The 18027-nt window shown below is 38.6% G+C and overlaps 1 protein-coding gene across 1 annotated transcript; it reads right to left on the reverse strand.

The window, feature by feature from the left end:
* Nucleotides 1–1527: 1527 nt before the first annotated feature.
* LOC111193073 (nicotinamide riboside kinase 1) lies at nucleotides 1528–17948 on the reverse strand. The gene is made up of 8 exons (XM_049468156.1): nucleotides 17823–17948; nucleotides 15284–15530; nucleotides 13144–13234; nucleotides 8166–8214; nucleotides 6438–6606; nucleotides 5207–5278; nucleotides 3508–3614; nucleotides 1528–1692 (listed from the first exon to the last, which is right to left on the reverse strand). Exons 2-8 carry the CDS (start codon nucleotides 15310–15312, stop codon nucleotides 1610–1612), a joined length of 600 nt encoding a protein of 199 aa, XP_049324113.1. The 5' UTR covers nucleotides 15313–15530; nucleotides 17823–17948; the 3' UTR covers nucleotides 1528–1609.
* Between the last annotated feature and the right edge of the window lie 79 nt (nucleotides 17949–18027).

An 18027-nucleotide genomic window follows, 5' to 3' on the forward strand; every position in this document is an offset into this window, starting at 1 on the left:
GTAGCTTGGCTAGCTACTTCATCAACAGTGTTCACAGTGGTAGTTACTTCAGACTGTGTTTACTTTAAATACGATAAAACCTAAAACGACCTGAACGCATATTCTAACATAGATGCTGAAGAAACAAAATCTTGAAACTCTGGAAAGTGGGTGTGGCAGAATTAAGTGGATAGGAAGATTAAAGAGATGAAAACAAGTGTGGTGGTTGAACTAGTGCATATATCCAAAAGCTGTATAAAAGCCCACATCACACATTCAGACAGAGGTAGGCTTGCACTAGGTTGCTTACATTTACATTACCAGGTGGAAGTGACTCAAAACAGATTTTGTGCCTTATGAATTGTACTTGGTTGTGTGTAATGCTGATTTCTGACCCGAATCAATGGTGAGGTGCTATCTTGTGAGTGGGGCTAACCACTAGGCAGCATCATTTTTCACCAAGATCTTGCAGCAGCATTGATGATGTAGAGTCTGATAAAGTCTTCTCCATCCAGCACATCCCAAATATTCTCAATGAGGTTAAGATCTGGACTCTGTGGTGAAAATGATGATCTCATGCTCCCTGAATCACTCTTTTACTATTCCAGCCCCATAAATCCTGGTATTGTTATCTTGGAATATGCCGGTGCCATCAGGGAAGATAAAAACTCATTGATGGAATAACCTGGTCTATATTCAGTATACTCAGGTAGTCAGCTGACCTCATTCTTTCAGCACATACTGTTACTGAACCTGGACCTGCAGACCAACTGCAGCATCAACCCCACATCAGTTAAATGCAGGAGGTGACCTTTTCCTTTAAACAGGCAGTGTATTTTGTGTGTTGTGTTGTATAACAACTTCTCCTTACTAGATCCACAGTCACAGTGTGGTGGGAATAAATCATGGAAGATATAATTACACACACTGTAAAGCACAGGAGGTAATGATTGTGATCTGCGGCTTATGGCTAGAATTATCTGTGAGAACAGACAAGCAACTCTAGCAGAAATCACATCCACATTCTATACAAAAACATCCCACTGCAGCATTCTTTTACTTTCACAGAATATCACAAAATCATGGGACACAGTACTTGGTTCCTCTCCTAATTATTGGCATGTAAGTTGTAAAAGATGGCAACAAAATAATTCTTGTGAGCCCCAGTTTTATATAAATTAAATAAAAAAACATCATCCATAAATTAAACACAAGGAAATGAGAAATGTATTTTATATATTTCTCAGAAATTCATAGAATTATATGAAGGCTTAGGAAGCCTTAGGAAGTTTTCTCACTGAATATTTTTTACAAAATGTATCAAAATTGATAAAACTGAACAACACAAATATAATTCAATCATCAGCAAGCAGAGATATTACAGCTCTAACTGCAATAAGAAAACAGAACAAATATTACTTATTAAAGGAAAAAATGGAAAACATGAAACAAGATACAAAAAGTGGATTTTCTATCCAGTAAATCTTCACAAGACACCAGAGAATTCTATCGTTATTTTTCTGTGTACAAAATGTTACAGACAGAAACTGAAGGCAGCTTGATTAAGTTTATTAATTAAACCTCATAAACCTAGGTGAACAACTCACCTGAGACTTTCTACACAGTTAAACTATACAGCTGTAAACATCTGCTGGATGTCTTTGTACACAGTGGCCAACATATCTTCTCTCTTCTGAGTGCCATCTAGAAAAACTAAAGCAAAAGCAAAAATCACACTGTAGAATGTCCTCACACTGTAACGCACTCGACATACAGTAAATTTAACAGTGTCAGTTTAACAACTGATTAGTGTTAGATTAATAAGTGTTAAATATGAACCCCTGCAGTATTAACCTCACACATGCAAATAGACTATACATTTCTTCTTTACTTTAGCTTCTAAATCCTGAAGAACAGGCTGTGCGTTTCTCTTTGCATGATATATGTGAATGTATGTATGATTTATTCACAAAGCATTCTGTTTAAACTTGGATGTTTGGGCTGCAACTAATGACTATTTTAGTAGTCGACTAATCTGCTGATTATGTTTTTAATTAGTTGATTAGTCACGATTACTTTAATGTACTTTTTGGTTTAGGGCCCTAGACCAATTTTGCTGGACATTTTGATAGGTCACATTCCTGTAAAAAACCTAAAATTGAACACATTTTTAACTGTTGACTCCCAATATCTAGTGTTAGACATTTTTGAAAACACTGAAAGTGCGAGCTGAGTGTGTGAGCCCATTACTCCTCCCCGCATTTCTCCACAGCACCTCATGTGCTGTTCATCACACATTAACAACATGTAGTCAATTAAATTCTTTGCCGACAAATTTTTATAGTCAATATTGGCTCACGAACCCTGAGATCAGAATTCAAGATGGCACCACTGCACATCAACAACAGTAAAAGCAGCAGTATTTTACAGTTTATTGTTACAACTCTTTTATCTACAGTGGTATGAAAACATTTGAGCACCCCTGATAATTGTCATGATTTTCCTTTATAAAACATTGGTTGTTTGGATCAGCAATTTCATATAGCAGAAGAACACAGTTATATTTGAGAAGTGAAATAAAGTTATTAGGATTTAAACAAAATAGGTGCATAAATTTGGGCATCCTTGTCGTTTCATTGATTTAAATACCTTTAGCACTAATTATATGGAGTCAAATTGGGGGGAAAAAAGTTGCAAAAATAATCAGATATTGCAAACAAAGAAGAGAAAATACGTTACTTTTTTTACTTGCAATATTGATTTAGGATGAATCTTGTGCAACACCACTCTTTCTTTTCGCAATACTTTCTCTCCTTTTGCGTTCCTCTCTTTTGTTTGCGAGTCTATTTTAACCCATTTTTGACGTGGGGCATGGGGAGAGAAGAGGGGCGTGGCCAAGATGGAAAGGCGGGTTACAGAGGATTCCCGTCATTAGCTGGAGCCTCTGGCGCTATATATTTTATGATCGAGCTAACCAGGCTGAACAACAGCTATTTATAGTTAAGTTAATGCTAATCATGGATTTTACTGAACTGGAGATGTTTCGTAAAGAAGAATGCTCCAAAATACCTTCAGCCAGAATCCAGACTCTCACTGGGAGCTAAAGGAAGAGTTTAGAGGCTGTCATTTCAGCGGAAGGAGGATCTACTAAATATTGATATAATTGTTTTGTCGATATAGTTTATGCCCCTGCCTAATTTTGGTTTAAGAATTTTTGCACACTTTCTGTAAATCCTATAAATTTAATTTCCCTTCTCGAATATCACTGTGTTCTTCTGCTATATGATATATTTAACTAAAATTGCTGATCCAAACAACCAATGAATTATAAAGAAAAAACATGATCAAAGGTGCCCAAACTTTTTCATACCAATGTAGTGTAGCTGATACAGGGGCACAAATTAATACAGTAGTACAGCAATACAACACATGTTTTTTTGTACATTTGCTTCCATCTTAAAGCAATTCTAGAATGGAAAAACGTATTTACTTTGGCATCATTGAAATAACAGGAGCTTTAATACTAACCCAGGTCATGCACCGTGTCCTCCATTTCCCTTCTGTTTTTCAGATACATGGGCCAGACATGACCGTCAAAGTAACCCACAGGGTCCGGAGGAACATAGACCCTCGAGCTGTTAAATAAACAAGAAACGCAGATATGACCCACAAAATAGACATGAATAAAATGAAACACATGGAAATGTACACATGCACAATGTAAAATATATACAGTGGCTTCCAAAAGTATTTATACCCTTTGAACGTTTCCATACTTTGTCACATTATAATCACAAACGTAAATATATTTCATTGGAATTTAATGTGAAAGACCAACACAAAGTGGTATACACTTCTGAAGTGGAAAGGAAATTATGCACGATTCAAAACATTTTTACAAATAAAAAACTGAAAAGTGTGTTGTGCAAAAGTATTTAACCCCCTTTTCTCTCCTGCCTGATGACTGCTAATGACTAAAAAGAAAAGAGTTCACCTGTGTTTAATCTAATCTCAGTACAAATACATCTGCTCTGTGACAAACTCAGAGGTTGGTTAAGACAATATTGGGGAGTAAACAGCATCATTAAATTCAAAGAACACACCAGACAGGTCAGGAATAAGGCTGTGGAAAAGTTTAAAGCAGGAATTAGGCTATAAAAATATTTCCCAAGCTTTGAACATCTCACAAAGCACTGTTCCATAATCCATAATCCAAAAATGGAAAGAGTATGGCACAACTGTAAACCTACCAAGACAAGGCCGTCCACCTAAACTTACAGGCTGAACAAGGAGAGCACTGATCAGATCACTGCAGCCAAGAGGCCCATGGTGACTCTAGACGAAATGCAGAGATCCACAGCTCAGAAGGGGGAATCTGTCCACAGGACAACTATTAACCGTGCACTGCACAAATGTGGTCTTTATGGAAGAGTGGCAGGAAGAAAGACATTAAACGTTAAAAGAAACCCTTAACAAGTCCTGTTGGAACAAGATGCTTTGGTCAAAATGCAAAACCTTTTATGTGGCAGAGAATTAACACTGCACATCACTCTGAACACACCATTTCCACTGTGAAACATGGTGGTGGTAGCATCATGCTCTGGTGCTGCTTCTCTTCAGCAGGAACAGAGAAGTTGGTCAGAGTTAATGGGAAGATGGATGGAGCCAAATACAGGGCTGAAATCCTGGAAGAAAACCTGTTGGAGTCTGCAAAAGACTTGAGACTGGGACAGAGGTTCACCTTCCAGCAGGACAATGACCCTAAACATAAAACCAGGGCTACAATGGAATGGTTTAAAATAAAACATTTCAGGTGTTTGTGGCAAGATCTGAAAACACATCTGACTGAGCTTGAGCTGTACTGCAAAGAAAAATGGGCGAAAATTTCAGTCATTAGATGTGGAAAGCTGGTGGAGACATACCCTAAAAGACTTGCAGCTGTAATTGCAGCAAAATGTGGTTCCACAAAATATTGATTCAGGGACGCTAAATACTATGGCAGACCACACTTTTTAGTTTTTTATTTGTAAAAAATGTTTTAAATCATGCATAATTTCCTTTCCACTTCACGATTAAATACCACTTTGTGTTGGTCTTTCACATTAAATTCCAATGAAATATATTTAAGTTTGGGGTTGTAATGTGACAAAATGTGGAAAAGTTTAAGGGGTATTATTAATTTTGCAAGCCACTGTATATAATGTGCATATTAAGAGTAAATGTATACCTTCTCCTCAGCTTACACATCTCGTACGGAATCTCCAAGAAGTATCTCTTGTCGAACAGTGTGTTCAGGGGTCTGGTAGTGAAACACAGTCAAACACAGCTGATTATTAATGGTGTAAGCTACAGGGGTGCGAGAAAAAAAGACCCTGGCATCACCTGCTGTATCCATAATATCACATCCTATATCACATCCTAAACCACACTACTTCCCCTACCAAACTAAGGGTAAATACACTGTCTCCAAATGTTTCTGGACTATGGCATTACATCAATGTCAAAAGTTAGGGCGCAAGGTGAAAAAAATGAACCTGCATATTTTTTTATACTTTTCATGTGTAAATGTATTTCTAGTAAGGAACAGGGGTGTCGCCATGTTTTCTGGGCAGTGGTGAGGGGAGAGTAACTAAGTAAAGCTAAGCTAAGAAAACAAAACTGAAATTCCTAAGGCTGGGTGCAGCTGCCGCCTGACAGCGCTATACTGAGGAACTCTGAATGTTCCGGTAACCCAGGGTGATATTTGCGAGCAGTTCGTCCCACGTAGCTTGTTTTAACACGGTAAACACGCAGGCTACAGTCCAATATTCTCACCTCTGAACAGCTAAAGAGCTAGCGCTTAGTGCAGTTAGAAGCTAATGCCGCTCCAGAAGCGCTGGCCGGGGTTGGCAGCAGGCAACTGGACGATAATACTCACCTTTATTTCTTGTGAGTACTAAAAAAAAGGTAATCGTGTGCGCACAGAAAAAAAATATTGCTCTCGAGCTTCATTTTTCTCCTTCTGTGTTTTTTTTTCCTCTCGAATTCACAGTTGTTTGTTCTCACACGCTGTGTGAATTACCTGCAGCATTTTTTTTCTCAAGTGAGGATTTTGCGCTTGAGTGTTAAAAGGGGTGGTTTTGACGGTTTGGGAGCAGGTTGAAGGTTATTTCCTTCAGCAAATCACCGAATGCTATTGGCTAATATCTCCAGGGTTTTTTGATGGACTGCCTACTACCAACAGCTGAAGGAGGGTGGAGAGGGGCGAGAAATAAGGACAGCAGGAAAGTTAGCTAGCTACGCTAAAATCCAACAAGAAGTTTTGATTTTAGCACTTAAAGCACTATCAGGTTCAACAAGTTATTACTGCTGTTGAAAAACTCTGAAACCATCCAACATACAGAAAAAGAAAAAAGGTTCTTCACTCTGGATGACGTTTAAATCAAGTTTTGATATGACAGTGATGAGCAGTTATTTACCCGTAATTGAAGATGAGAAATCCCTCCACTATGAGAGAAAACACACTATTCCCCTCCTTGGACATGGAGCGCATAACTGAAAGACCCTGTGACTGCATGAACCTCTGAGGGTCCTGCATCCAAGACCTGATCTCAACCATCATCTTGTCCATGTGCAGGGCATCCAACACTGCAGAAGGCACAGAAACACATTTCAGTTATGTATTTATTTAAAATAATTTTTTATTCAAAGCATTAAAGCTGCAGTAGTAAAAAAATGGAAAAAAACAGAACAAAGGGTAAAATTACAAAAAAAATATTCATAAAAGTGTTTTAGAACCTCTTTCAGTATAAACAAAGAAAAGCATGCATAGTCTGTGAAAACAGAGAGGCTTTGGTGGCCTAGGGTACTCTGGTACACACAAAACAACTGCACACTATCAGTGCACGTCTATTTTCTAGTCTGATTTCATACATAAAGGTGCACCAGCTTATAAGGCGCATTATGCAACACTAGTAAGGAACAGGGGTGTCGCCATGTTTTCCTTCTAATTCAGCAGGTCTCTCTGCTGGGTAGTGGTGGGGGGTGGTAACTAAGTAAAGCTAAGTTAAGTGAACAAGACAGAAATTCCTAAGGCTCCAGAAGTGCTGGCCTCTGTAAAAGAGCTATGATCTGTATAGAGCTGTACTTCAGCAGAGTGGCTTTACGGCTCCTTACAACCTGACTGATAAAATTCATACATAAGGAGCACCTGATTATAAGACACACTGATGATTTTGGGTAAATTTAAGAATTTTAAGTGCATCTTATAGTGTTTCTGCTCCATGCTATATTGCACTAAAATATGTGACAGAACAATAAACATTACTTCTTTCTTGCAACTGCCCCAGCAGACACCCCAGTCTCTCACCAATAAGTGGAGACAGAGTGTTCCTGTTGTGATGCATTTTGTTGCACTTGTGGTTTATCTTGTTTGAAACCAAAGTAAGAGGGTTTAGAGTCACTGTAGCATTCAACATCAGCTCTTTCTGCTAGGATATAAGATAATCCTTGGCATAGTGGTGGCTCAGCAGTTTGAGCATTGACGGATTTTTCAACATTTTATATTACTATGTATAAACTGTGTAAGATATAAATTATCTAAGGTACAAATTGTAAATAAATTGATCACTATGTAATCACAGAGTGTGTGTGTGTTCACTTGACTGATGGGTCAAAATCCAATACAAATATTATAAATATGATTGTGTGAATATGTTTGGAAAATATTGTATACACACTGCCATCATGCCCCTCTACAAAAAAAATTGCCAGTGAGATTAGCATTTCTTAATAAACAAAAAAACAGCACCTACTATATTATATCAGATTTTTCATTAGATGTTTTTTTTTCACAAAAAAGTAAATGGCGGGTAAAACACATCACACAAAGCCTGAACTGCCTTAAAAATGTTTTTAGGTTTAGATGTATATAGATGTAACAAATGTATGCATACATATAGATGTACTTTAAAGAATATAGCAAAGAAATAAAAAAACTAATGTTGCTAACAATAAATTAAAAAAATAATAACCATCAGTTAGCACTATCTAAATAAGGTCATGCTAATACTTAGCTTGTATATTTCATGCATTGTTAGCTATGTTAGCATATTAGGTTGAGCTATTAATTTTAGTTTAGATAAAGGATAGCTAGAACATGAGAGTAACTCTAGAGAAGTGTAAGAGGAGAAGTAAACAGTACTTACTGTCATACTGCTTAAAACCAAGGCCGTCAACAGGCACCACCGAGTCATCCTAAACCACAACCGCAGAACCACACTCTGTCAGACAAATGTTTTCAGATCTCACAGAGCAAAATACAAAAACACTGCTTCAATATATATATATATATATATATATATATATATATATATATATATATATATATATATATATATATATTTATAGTGAGTCCAAGAAGTATTTGATCCCTTGCTGATTTTCTTCGTTGGCCCACTAATAAAGACATGATCATTCTATACTTTTAATGGTAGATGTATTCTTACATGGAGAGACAGAATATTAAAAAGAAAATCCAGAAAATAAATCTAAGGAATATATATTAATTGATTTGTATTTCATGGAGTGAAATAAGTATTTGATCCCTTAGTATTCATTAGCAGTTCTGGCTTTTACAGACCAGTTAGACACTCCCAATCAACTTGTTACCTGACCTGAAGCCACCTGTTCTCACTAATCACTTGTGTGAAAAACACCTGTCCACAGAATCAGACAGATCACACAGATTTCAAGTCTCCAACATGGGTAAAACCAAAGAGCTGTCACAGGACCTCAGAGTCAGAATTGTTGACCTTCACAAAACTGGAATGGGCTACAAAAAGATTAGTAAGGTGTTGGATGTGAAAGTAACAACTATTGGTGCAATTATCAGAAAGTTTAAAGAGTATAACATGACAATCAACAGACCTCGGCCCGGTGCTCCAAAGAAGATTTCGCCTCGTGGGGTGGCAATGATGCTGAGAACGGTCAGAAATCGTCCTGCAACCACTCGGCAGGAGTTAGCAAATGACCTGAAGGCAGCTGGGACCACAGTTTGCAAGGAAACAATTGGCAACACTTTGCGCAACAATGGATTCACATCCTGCAGTGCCCGAAAGGTACCCCTGCTGAAGAGAGCACATGTGGAGGCGCGCCTCAAGTATGCCAATGATCATTTGAAAGATGAACCAAGTTATTGGGAGAAGGTTTTGTGGTCAGACGAGACCAAAATTGAACTTTTTGGCCTCAACTCCACCCGCCATGTGTGGGGGAAGAAAAATGCTGCCTATGACCCCAAGAACACTGTGCCCACCATCAAGCTTGGAGGTGGAAGCATAATGTTTTGGGGGTGTTTCTCTGCCAAGGGTACAGGGCTACTTCACCGCATCACTGGGAAGATGGATGGAGCCATGTACCGCACAATCCTGAGGGACAACCTCCTCCCCTCTGCCAGGGATCTGAAAATGGGCCGTGGTTGGGTCTTCCAACATGATAACGACCCTAAACATACAGCAAAGGCAACAAAGGATTGGCTCAAGAAAAATCACATTAAGGTCATGGAGTGGCCCAGCCAGTCGCCAGACCTCAATCCGATCGAAAATCTATGGAGGGAGCTGAAGGTCAGAGTTGCCAAGCGACAGCCCACCAACCTTCATGATTTAGAGAGGATCTGCAAAGAAGAGTGGGCCAAAATTCCCCCTGGTGTGTGTGCTAAACTTGTGGTTAACTACAACAAACGTCTCACCGCTGTGCTTGCAAACAAAGGCTTTGCCACTAAGTATTGAGTGTGTTTGGCAAGAGGGATCAAATACTTATTTTCCTCATTGAAATACAAATTAATTAAAATATATTCTTTAAAATTATATTCTGGATTTTTGTCTTGATATTCTGTCTCTCCATGTTAGAATATATCTACCATTAAAAGTGCAGAAGGATAGTGTCTTTATTAGTGGGCAAACAAAGAAAATCAGCAAGGGATCAAATACTTCTTGGACTCACTGTATATATATATATATATATATATATATATATATATATATATATATATACACTTGGGGTGTCATGATTCTCTAAATACTCGATTCGATTTTATTTCCGATTTTAGGGTCACGATTCGATTCTCAATTTTCTTTTTTCTTTTTTTACAGCAGAGAGGCCTATGCCAGTTTTAGATTAGTCTATGGTCAGTCATTGGTTTGATTCATCAAATTTACAATATCTTATTTCAAAAAGTGGGCTTGATATAAGTGATGCAGAGTGATACAAGTGATCTGTAATACACCACATTAGGCACTAATGGCCAAATTTAAATAATTTAATTAACATATATATGTAATGCCATCTAGTGGCTTTTTTTGGTAGCAGCAGTGTGCACTATTGAAACAGCAATGTGCAACATAACAAAATAAATAATAAAAAATACAGGAACAGTCATGTACAAAACAATAGAACAACAAGAGTCTTAACAAACTAAACTCTATCCTACTATAACAGTTAAACATGAAAAATAAGACTTTAAGACTTTTTCGGTCCCTGAGAATGACAATTTTTTTCTTTAACAAAGAAATATTATTAACTTTATCTGAGAGAAAGATGCTCCTTAAGGTACCAAAACTATTAATATATTTGAGGCTAGACAAAACAACTGTTATTTTTATATTTTCAAGTTTTTCTTTAAGAAGACGAGAATGTCCACATTCTCTGGAGAAAGGGCTGCTCTTTGAGCAGTCACAATGTCCGCAGCGTCGGCTGCAGTGTGCTGCGTCATTTGCGTAGCTTAGAGGGAGGGATCGTCGATCCTCTTTTTAACTTCAAGGCTCGAGACCATGACATAATTTTGATTGATTTCTATGAAATATCGAAATCGTGACACCCCTTATATACACAACTTAAACAGTACACTGATGAGCCAAAACATTATGATATAATTTATTTTACTTTAATTCTGGATACATGGAGATATTTGGAGTGCATTATTAGTATCATATCATTCTGGATAATTGACCTTTGTTACAAATTTGATAAAATTCTTGTATTTTTTTTTATATAATCACTTAGGGGTGTGCAGTATTATATTGTATGTAATAATAAAAAATATTTTTTAAATTTACTTGCAGTGTATAGTGTATTTTTAAAATCTTTTTTTTAAAAGTGTTTTGTCATATCGCCAAGAGTATCGTTATCGCGAAAATACCATGAAATATTGTGATATTATTTTAGGGCCATATCGCCCACCCCTACTCTGTACCACACTGTGCCTTGCTCTACAGCACTCTGCCTCACTCTGCTTTACTCTCACACTCTACCTCTCTCTGCCTCTGTACTGCAGGCTGGTCTGCTGAGCCTTGTATTCCCACCTACACATTTCTGCCCTTGAGGTTAAACTACAGAGTGATGCAGACAAAAGAACGCACAATCATGAACGCACAAGTATTAATGTAGGCCACTCGTGCAGACTATTCTGCACAGTCTGCTGCATAAAGAGCTCCCTCTGTTGCTGCACGCAGGTAATGCAGTTTGATTCTGATTTTATTTTCTTCTCAGTTCCAACAGCATATAGGATTTTACATTTTACAAGTTATGTATGCCGGAGGTCAGAGGTGGAGCAGGGCTGTGTTAACCTCTCCAACACCTCTGTTATCAGAGCACAGTGCCTGCGCTGAATAAACAGTGAATACGGTGAGTGGCTGGCATCTGATCCCATGACCAAATCAACTGAACCTGAGTCAGCATTGTAGATTTACACTGTAAGAAAACAGCTTAGTGTATTTTTCATACTATAAGGCACACTTAAAATCCTTTTATTTTCCCAAAAATCGTCAGTGCACCTTATAATCCTTATGTATGAATTTTACCAGTCAGGTTGTAAGAAGCAGTAAAGGCACTCCACTGAAGTGCAGTGTTATACAGGAGTTTCAGTTTAGTTCTCCAGCACAGAGACTGGAGCAATATTATTGCTAACTGCGCTAAGCGCTAGCCTTTTGCCGTTCAGAGGTGAATATATCTGTAGTCTGGACTGTAGTCTGTGTGTTTAGCTGGTTAAAACAAGCTACCGATGAATCGCTTGCTAATATCTCCATGGCTTAACCTACCGAATTAGATGGAAAACATGGCGACACCCCTGTTCCTTGATAGTGTTGCATAATGCACTTTATAATCCAGTGCGCCTTATGTATGAAAATGGACCAGAAAACAGACGTTTATTAATAGTGCGAGATGTAGGCTAAATTGTTATAGTCTGAAAACTGAGTCTAAGCATCTCCGAAAGAGCAAGGCTTCTTTCTTAATTAAAATCACATGAGCTGCAGAAAAATAAATAAATAATCAGAAATCAGCTACCTGGAAACGCTTTGCTGTTTTCTTTGACTTGTGCTTTGTGCGCGTCAGCACTAGAGAGCTGCTTAGAGAAACACACAGCTTCTGATTGTAGGGAGGTTTAAAGAGTTGTTAAGAAGTTATTTAAAAAGCTTTGGCCTTTTCACACTATGGCTGTGTTTTAGCCATAGCTCTAACAGACTCATTAAGGTCTGATATGTTCAGCAGGGTTTGAGGATAAGTGAAGGCTATCCTGTTTGGGCTGAACTGATAAAACAGCTACTGCATATACAGCTACAAGTTACACAACATTTTAAAGATGGAAACAAGAGGAATTCAGGACCGGGAACTCTCAGTCACTGTTTAAGAGACTCCTAAAAAGTCCTCCAGGGATCACTGATTAAACACAGTTTGGAAGCAGCGATGAAGACCTTATAACTGAGAAAGAGATTCTCCCAGGCAACTAGTCTAGAAGAGTTTGCAGACCAGGTAATGTTTACCAATACATTCACTCCACTGCTACATCAGCTACCCCTGTGTCGAAAGTGCCTGCAAAAGACCCGCAAGTGTTGCAACTGGACTTTGGAGTAACGGAAGAAGGCGGTCTGGTAGCAGGATTTCTGTTTACTTTTTTATGTTGTTATGTTGATAGCCTGGTACTGGTGCACTCTGTTTCACAGAACTTAAAAGTAGCTGTTTGAGTGGTACTTATGTTTTGGCACATCAGTGTATAATGTATTTACACTTCATAGTTATTAGTAATTAAATATGTCTGTTATCTCATGTTAAACTACAGTAACTGTCTAAATGAAACACTAGATTTTGTGTAGATTCTTATCACATTTTTACTAGAGAGAAATAAATCATTACTTTGAAGAAGGAGTCTTGGGAGATGATGCAGCTGTTGGGGAGAAGTCCCTGAAGGCTTCTGCTCAATGTGCTTTTACCCCCATTCGTCATACTGAAAGAAAAAACAACACTGTCAAAATAAAAGTTTGAAAAGTTTTTGTTTCACAAGTGTTTCCTGAAATTACTGCAACTGTCTGTACTGAAAACAAGAAACATAAAAACCTTCACTAGAGCTAAACAATATACCGTATTTTTCACACTATAAGGCGCACTTAAAATCCTTAACTTTTTTACAAAATCGTCGGTGCTCCTTATAATCTGGTGTATGAATTTTACCAGTCGGGTTGTAAGGAGCAGTAAAGCCACTCCGCTGAAGAACAGTGTTATAAGAGTTTCAGTTAAGTTTCTCCTTAGCACCATGGCTGGAGCAGTATTAGCATTAGCCGCTAACTGCTAGCTCTTTCGTAGTTCAGAGGTGAGTATATCAGACTCAGTGTAGCGCTGGCTGGCAATATTTAAGAGTGCTAAAGCGCTGCTGCTAACCGGGGCTAGCGCTGCTACTAACCACGTTAAATTAATGGAAATCTAAGATTACTGTAAATAAACCGAAGTGCTTTATTCACCTAATCAAAAGGTTTTCAGTAGAGAAATCTGTGTAGATTGATGCGGTGGGCAGCATTGATAAAATTTCTTTCGGGCACTGATAGTCTGACGTTAAGTGAAATTTAAGAGTTAACTTTATCTAGACCTCAGTGCTGCATCTTTGCAACTAAGGCTGTATCTCTGAAAACATTTTGTCCATTTTGTCCAGTTTTAAAGCTGTAAAATTGACTATGGGGAAAAACTCAGGTAGGCAATCAGAGGCGATATGTTTGCATGTATGAATATTTATGAGCAAGAGCCAAATCCTGGCCGTTTCTCTATCTGCGTTCTTGTCTGTACTTGTCTTCTTGTGGACTGGTGAAACGTCATCAGTCGCAGCCCAAGTACTGTTCCAATTCAGAAGATCACAGTTAGCCAAGTACACAACTAATACCCGGGTGTGTTCTTGCTCCTCCCACTTTATCGAGGATGCATGGAAGGTGACTTGTGTGGACTTCTTATAGCCCGATATCCCAGAATGCACCTCGCAGCAGTATCAGCGTAATGCAGGAGGAGAAGGTACATAACTGTAAGCACCAGTGCGTTTTCAAAACAGTACTGCTGTGTGCTAAAATAATGTTTTAAGTTATTTTCAGGCGAGAATGTAGGGGTTTAGACTTCAGATATGTGGTTTATTTGTTAAGAAAGCAGCTAGGTGAAAAAGTGCTCCTGTGCACAACACAACATGTTATCATTCACAGTGAGGGGTGAGAGAGGTGGGAAAAAGTATGTGAACCCCCAGGCTAATGACTTTTCTAAGAGCTAATTGGAGCCAGGATGTGCAGCTACAGGAAACGTTCGGTTGAGGTTTTTGCTGCCGAAGAAGGGTCAACCAGTTATTAAATCCAAAAATTCACACACTTTCTCCCCCTCACTGTGAATGTTAACATGTTGTGTTCAATAAAAGCATGCAAATATATAATTTTTGTGTGGTATTAATTTAAGCAGACTGTGTTTGTCTATTGTTGTGATTTAATGACCAATTTATGCAGAAATCCAAATAATCCCATAGGGTTCTTCCAGTTGTATATATATATATTGAGGCGTGGAAGAGGAAGTAGGATTCGTGAGATTCATTGCAAGTACTCAACAGCTCTTTATTAACCGGCTTGCCACTCACTTATAACCTTTAACAAGGCTAGGAGAGCAAAACCCAACTGCTACCACAGCACAAACAGCCCTGAGGCCACCAACCCAGCTATCCAGCACAGAGATGGTAGGTCCCTTAACCCACCCAAAACATACCCCCATAATGCCCCGCTGGCCCCGGATTACCATGACCCGCCCCCACAGGCACACTACAAGCTGGCACACACACACACACACACACACAGACGCCACAATATATATATATATATATATATATATATATATATATATATATATATATATATATATATATATATATATATGAAAGTGAGATAATAGCAGTAGTAATCTAAAAATCTTTTCTGCTGTAAATGTGACAATAGCACCTAGCTATCTCCTAGTGGTAAAAAATAATCCTGAAGTGCCTCACCCCCCAATTCCAATGATGATTTTCTTCATGCTGGGCTGCTGTGGGTCAGAAGGTCTCAGGCTGGTCTGTGGGCTGCAGAGCTGCTGCTGATCTGCTGCTGGGAGAAGATCATGCTGGACTGGGCTGAGATCAGGCTGGACGGGACAGCAGAGCTTCAGGACTGAAGGGTTAATATCCAAAGTCTCTTACTCGTTGAGCTCGCACGTGCTGTTTACATGCAGTGCGCGCCTCCTACTGTCCACTATACCTACAGGAGAGTAATATAGTTATATACACTGTGACCACTAGATGGCGAACCTGCTGTGCTGTTTATCTCTCAGTATCAGAGAAAGCGCTGTGTGTGATTATGATCATATTTATGGAGATTTATTATAGGAGTTTAATTCAGTAACAGCAATATAGTTTCCTTTCTCCCAGTTAGTTTCAGTCTTTTCGTTCACAATAACAATTTTAATATTTTTTTTATTATAAAAAAAGGAAAATAAAGTTTTAAAATAAAAATGACACATCATTATTACAACATATCTTAGGCGATACAAAATATGTATGTAATTATTATAAGTATTTATTTATTACTAAATTGTTTTTAACCCAGAGAATCTTTAATGCAAGATTCACACTACACAACTTTTTGAGTCGTCAGTCCTTCTGTTCACACTAAACAACTGGTTGTGTTGTAATCGAAAGTTCTTCAGCTGTTGAGACTTTCACACTACCCTAGACAAAATTAGCAAAATTTAATTTCAGTGAGGTACCCTCAGAACTAACCTCAACAAGCCCTTTGCAATCATTTAGTTCCCCGCCGTGGGCAACGCTAAAATGAGTATACAGGACAAGACTTTCATTGTTTTTTTTTTTTACTTTGACCAAACATGGATACAGCTCTGGGGAAAAAACACTTAAAAATTACGAGTTTCTTTGATTTTGCCAAATTGAAAACCTCTGGATTATAATCAAGAGGAAGATGGGTGATCACAAGCCATCAAACCAAGCTGAGCTGATTGAATTTTTGCACAGGAGTGGCAAAAGGTATGTACCTTTCCTTTGCTTTTTTTTTTTAAGGGAATTACATCGTTCTAATATCCTGGCCAAGTGGTATACTATACCACACAATAAGGCGCACTTAATACTTACATTTTCCCAAAAAGCATTTTATAATCCAGTGCTCCTTATGTATGAATTCTACCAGTCAGGTATTAAGGAGCAGTAAAGCCACTCGACTGAAGCACAGAGTTATACAGGAGTTTCAGTTTAGTTCTCCAGCAGCCAGACTGGAGCAGTATTAGCATTAGCCGCTATCCGTGCTAAGCGCTAGCTCTTTCGCCGTTCAGAGTTGAGTATATCAGACTGTAGCCTGCTGCTAACCCCAGCTAGCACTGCTGGAGCCTCATTAGGATTACCCGCTAAGCGCTGTTGTAGAAATGAAAATGAAAGGTGGGCTACCCCCACCTCTCGTCCGGGGTACAACTCCCCTGCGTGTTCGTTTGATAGAGAGAGTCAGACAGGTGGAGTGAAGTTGAAAGCAAACCAAGTATTTATTACAAAGTACTGAATATTCAGGAGAACCGTCTAACAGCCGTCCCAGCATAAGTTCTGACCCCCCTCTGATCTGACTCCATGTTTATACCCCAAATGAGTGAAACCTGCTGATGAGGCGTTGCTAAAATCATCTCATGTTAGTATGCGTAATTTCATGTGTTAGTGCTCAAGTTTCACAGGTCTGATCAGACCACTAGTGTTTGGCCTTGACTGTGTTCTTCCAGAATGGAACATCGTGGCACTATCTGTGTGTGTGCGTCACCCCCCTCTTTGAAGCCGCTGCAGGTTCCCCCACACACAGAAGGCCGCTTTGATCTAAAAGCCTCCTCTGTCGAGTTGATGACCGTTAGTTAGGGTCATGCAGTAAACAAAATACTTCAAGCCTGAGCTACATCTCATATGTTATATGTTAATGTGTTAGTAACGCGTGGTTAGTCCGCCATATAATAAATCCTATGTGTTAGTAAATGTATCATGTGGGTTAATTTGTCATATAATAGAGTCTGTGTTAGTCACATGCCTGATCAAACAATGTTTTACTATATATGTAAAGAGTATATTGTGATTATTGGTTAATCTTCTATATAATTGCGTGTAAAATACACTGTGAGTAAAAATGATCAAATATAATGTGAGTATTGGTTAATGCATATAGAATACAAGGTTTCACACAATAATTATGTAATTATAGATACTAAGGTAAGTAATCATAATTGAAAGATATTTGTCAATACACTCAAGGTAAAATAAACAGTTACTCTTTAGCGCTAACTCTTTTGCCGTTCAGGGTTGAGTATAACAGACTGCATGTTTACATGTGGGACGAGCCACTAGCTAATATCGCCCTGGCTCACCGGAACACTCAGGGTTCCTCAGTGCAGCTCTGTCGGGCAGAATTAGCCACTAACTAATGCTAACTAATAACTAATGCTAATACCGCTGCACCCTGCCTTAGAGGAAATCTAAGCTTACTGTAAATAAAGGGAAGAACTTTACTCACCCAAATAAACAGATTTCAGGAGAGAAATCTGTGTAAATTAACATCCAGCGCTGGTTTGCTTTTAAAATATATTGTGGCGGCTCTGGGTTGTGTGTGTGGCTGCCTGCAGGCATGTTTCTGTTCTCCTGTGTGTGAGGATGACAGGGGTGGGGCATCTCCCTGGGGAGGGGTTATGCAGAGAGGGTGGGCACCACTCTGGATCTGC

The sequence above is a fragment of the Astyanax mexicanus genome, chromosome 19, assembly GCF_023375975.1.
Source record: "Astyanax mexicanus isolate ESR-SI-001 chromosome 19, AstMex3_surface, whole genome shotgun sequence".
NCBI classification, from domain to species: Eukaryota; Metazoa; Chordata; class Actinopteri; order Characiformes; family Acestrorhamphidae; genus Astyanax; species Astyanax mexicanus.

Excerpts from the sequence above, each read along its gene's own strand:
- LOC111193073 (XM_049468156.1), bottom strand. The coding sequence starts at position 15,312 with ATGAAGAAAATCATCATTGGAATTGGGGG. Across the intron at positions 8,215-13,143 it reads CCCAAGACTCCTTCTTCAAA|GATGACTCGGTGGTGCCTGT; the intron begins GTAATGATTTAT and ends GTTGTGGTTTAG. Across the intron at positions 3,615-5,206 it reads ATGTGTAAGCTGAGGAGAAG|CTCGAGGGTCTATGTTCCTC; the intron begins GTATACATTTAC and ends TTTATTTAACAG.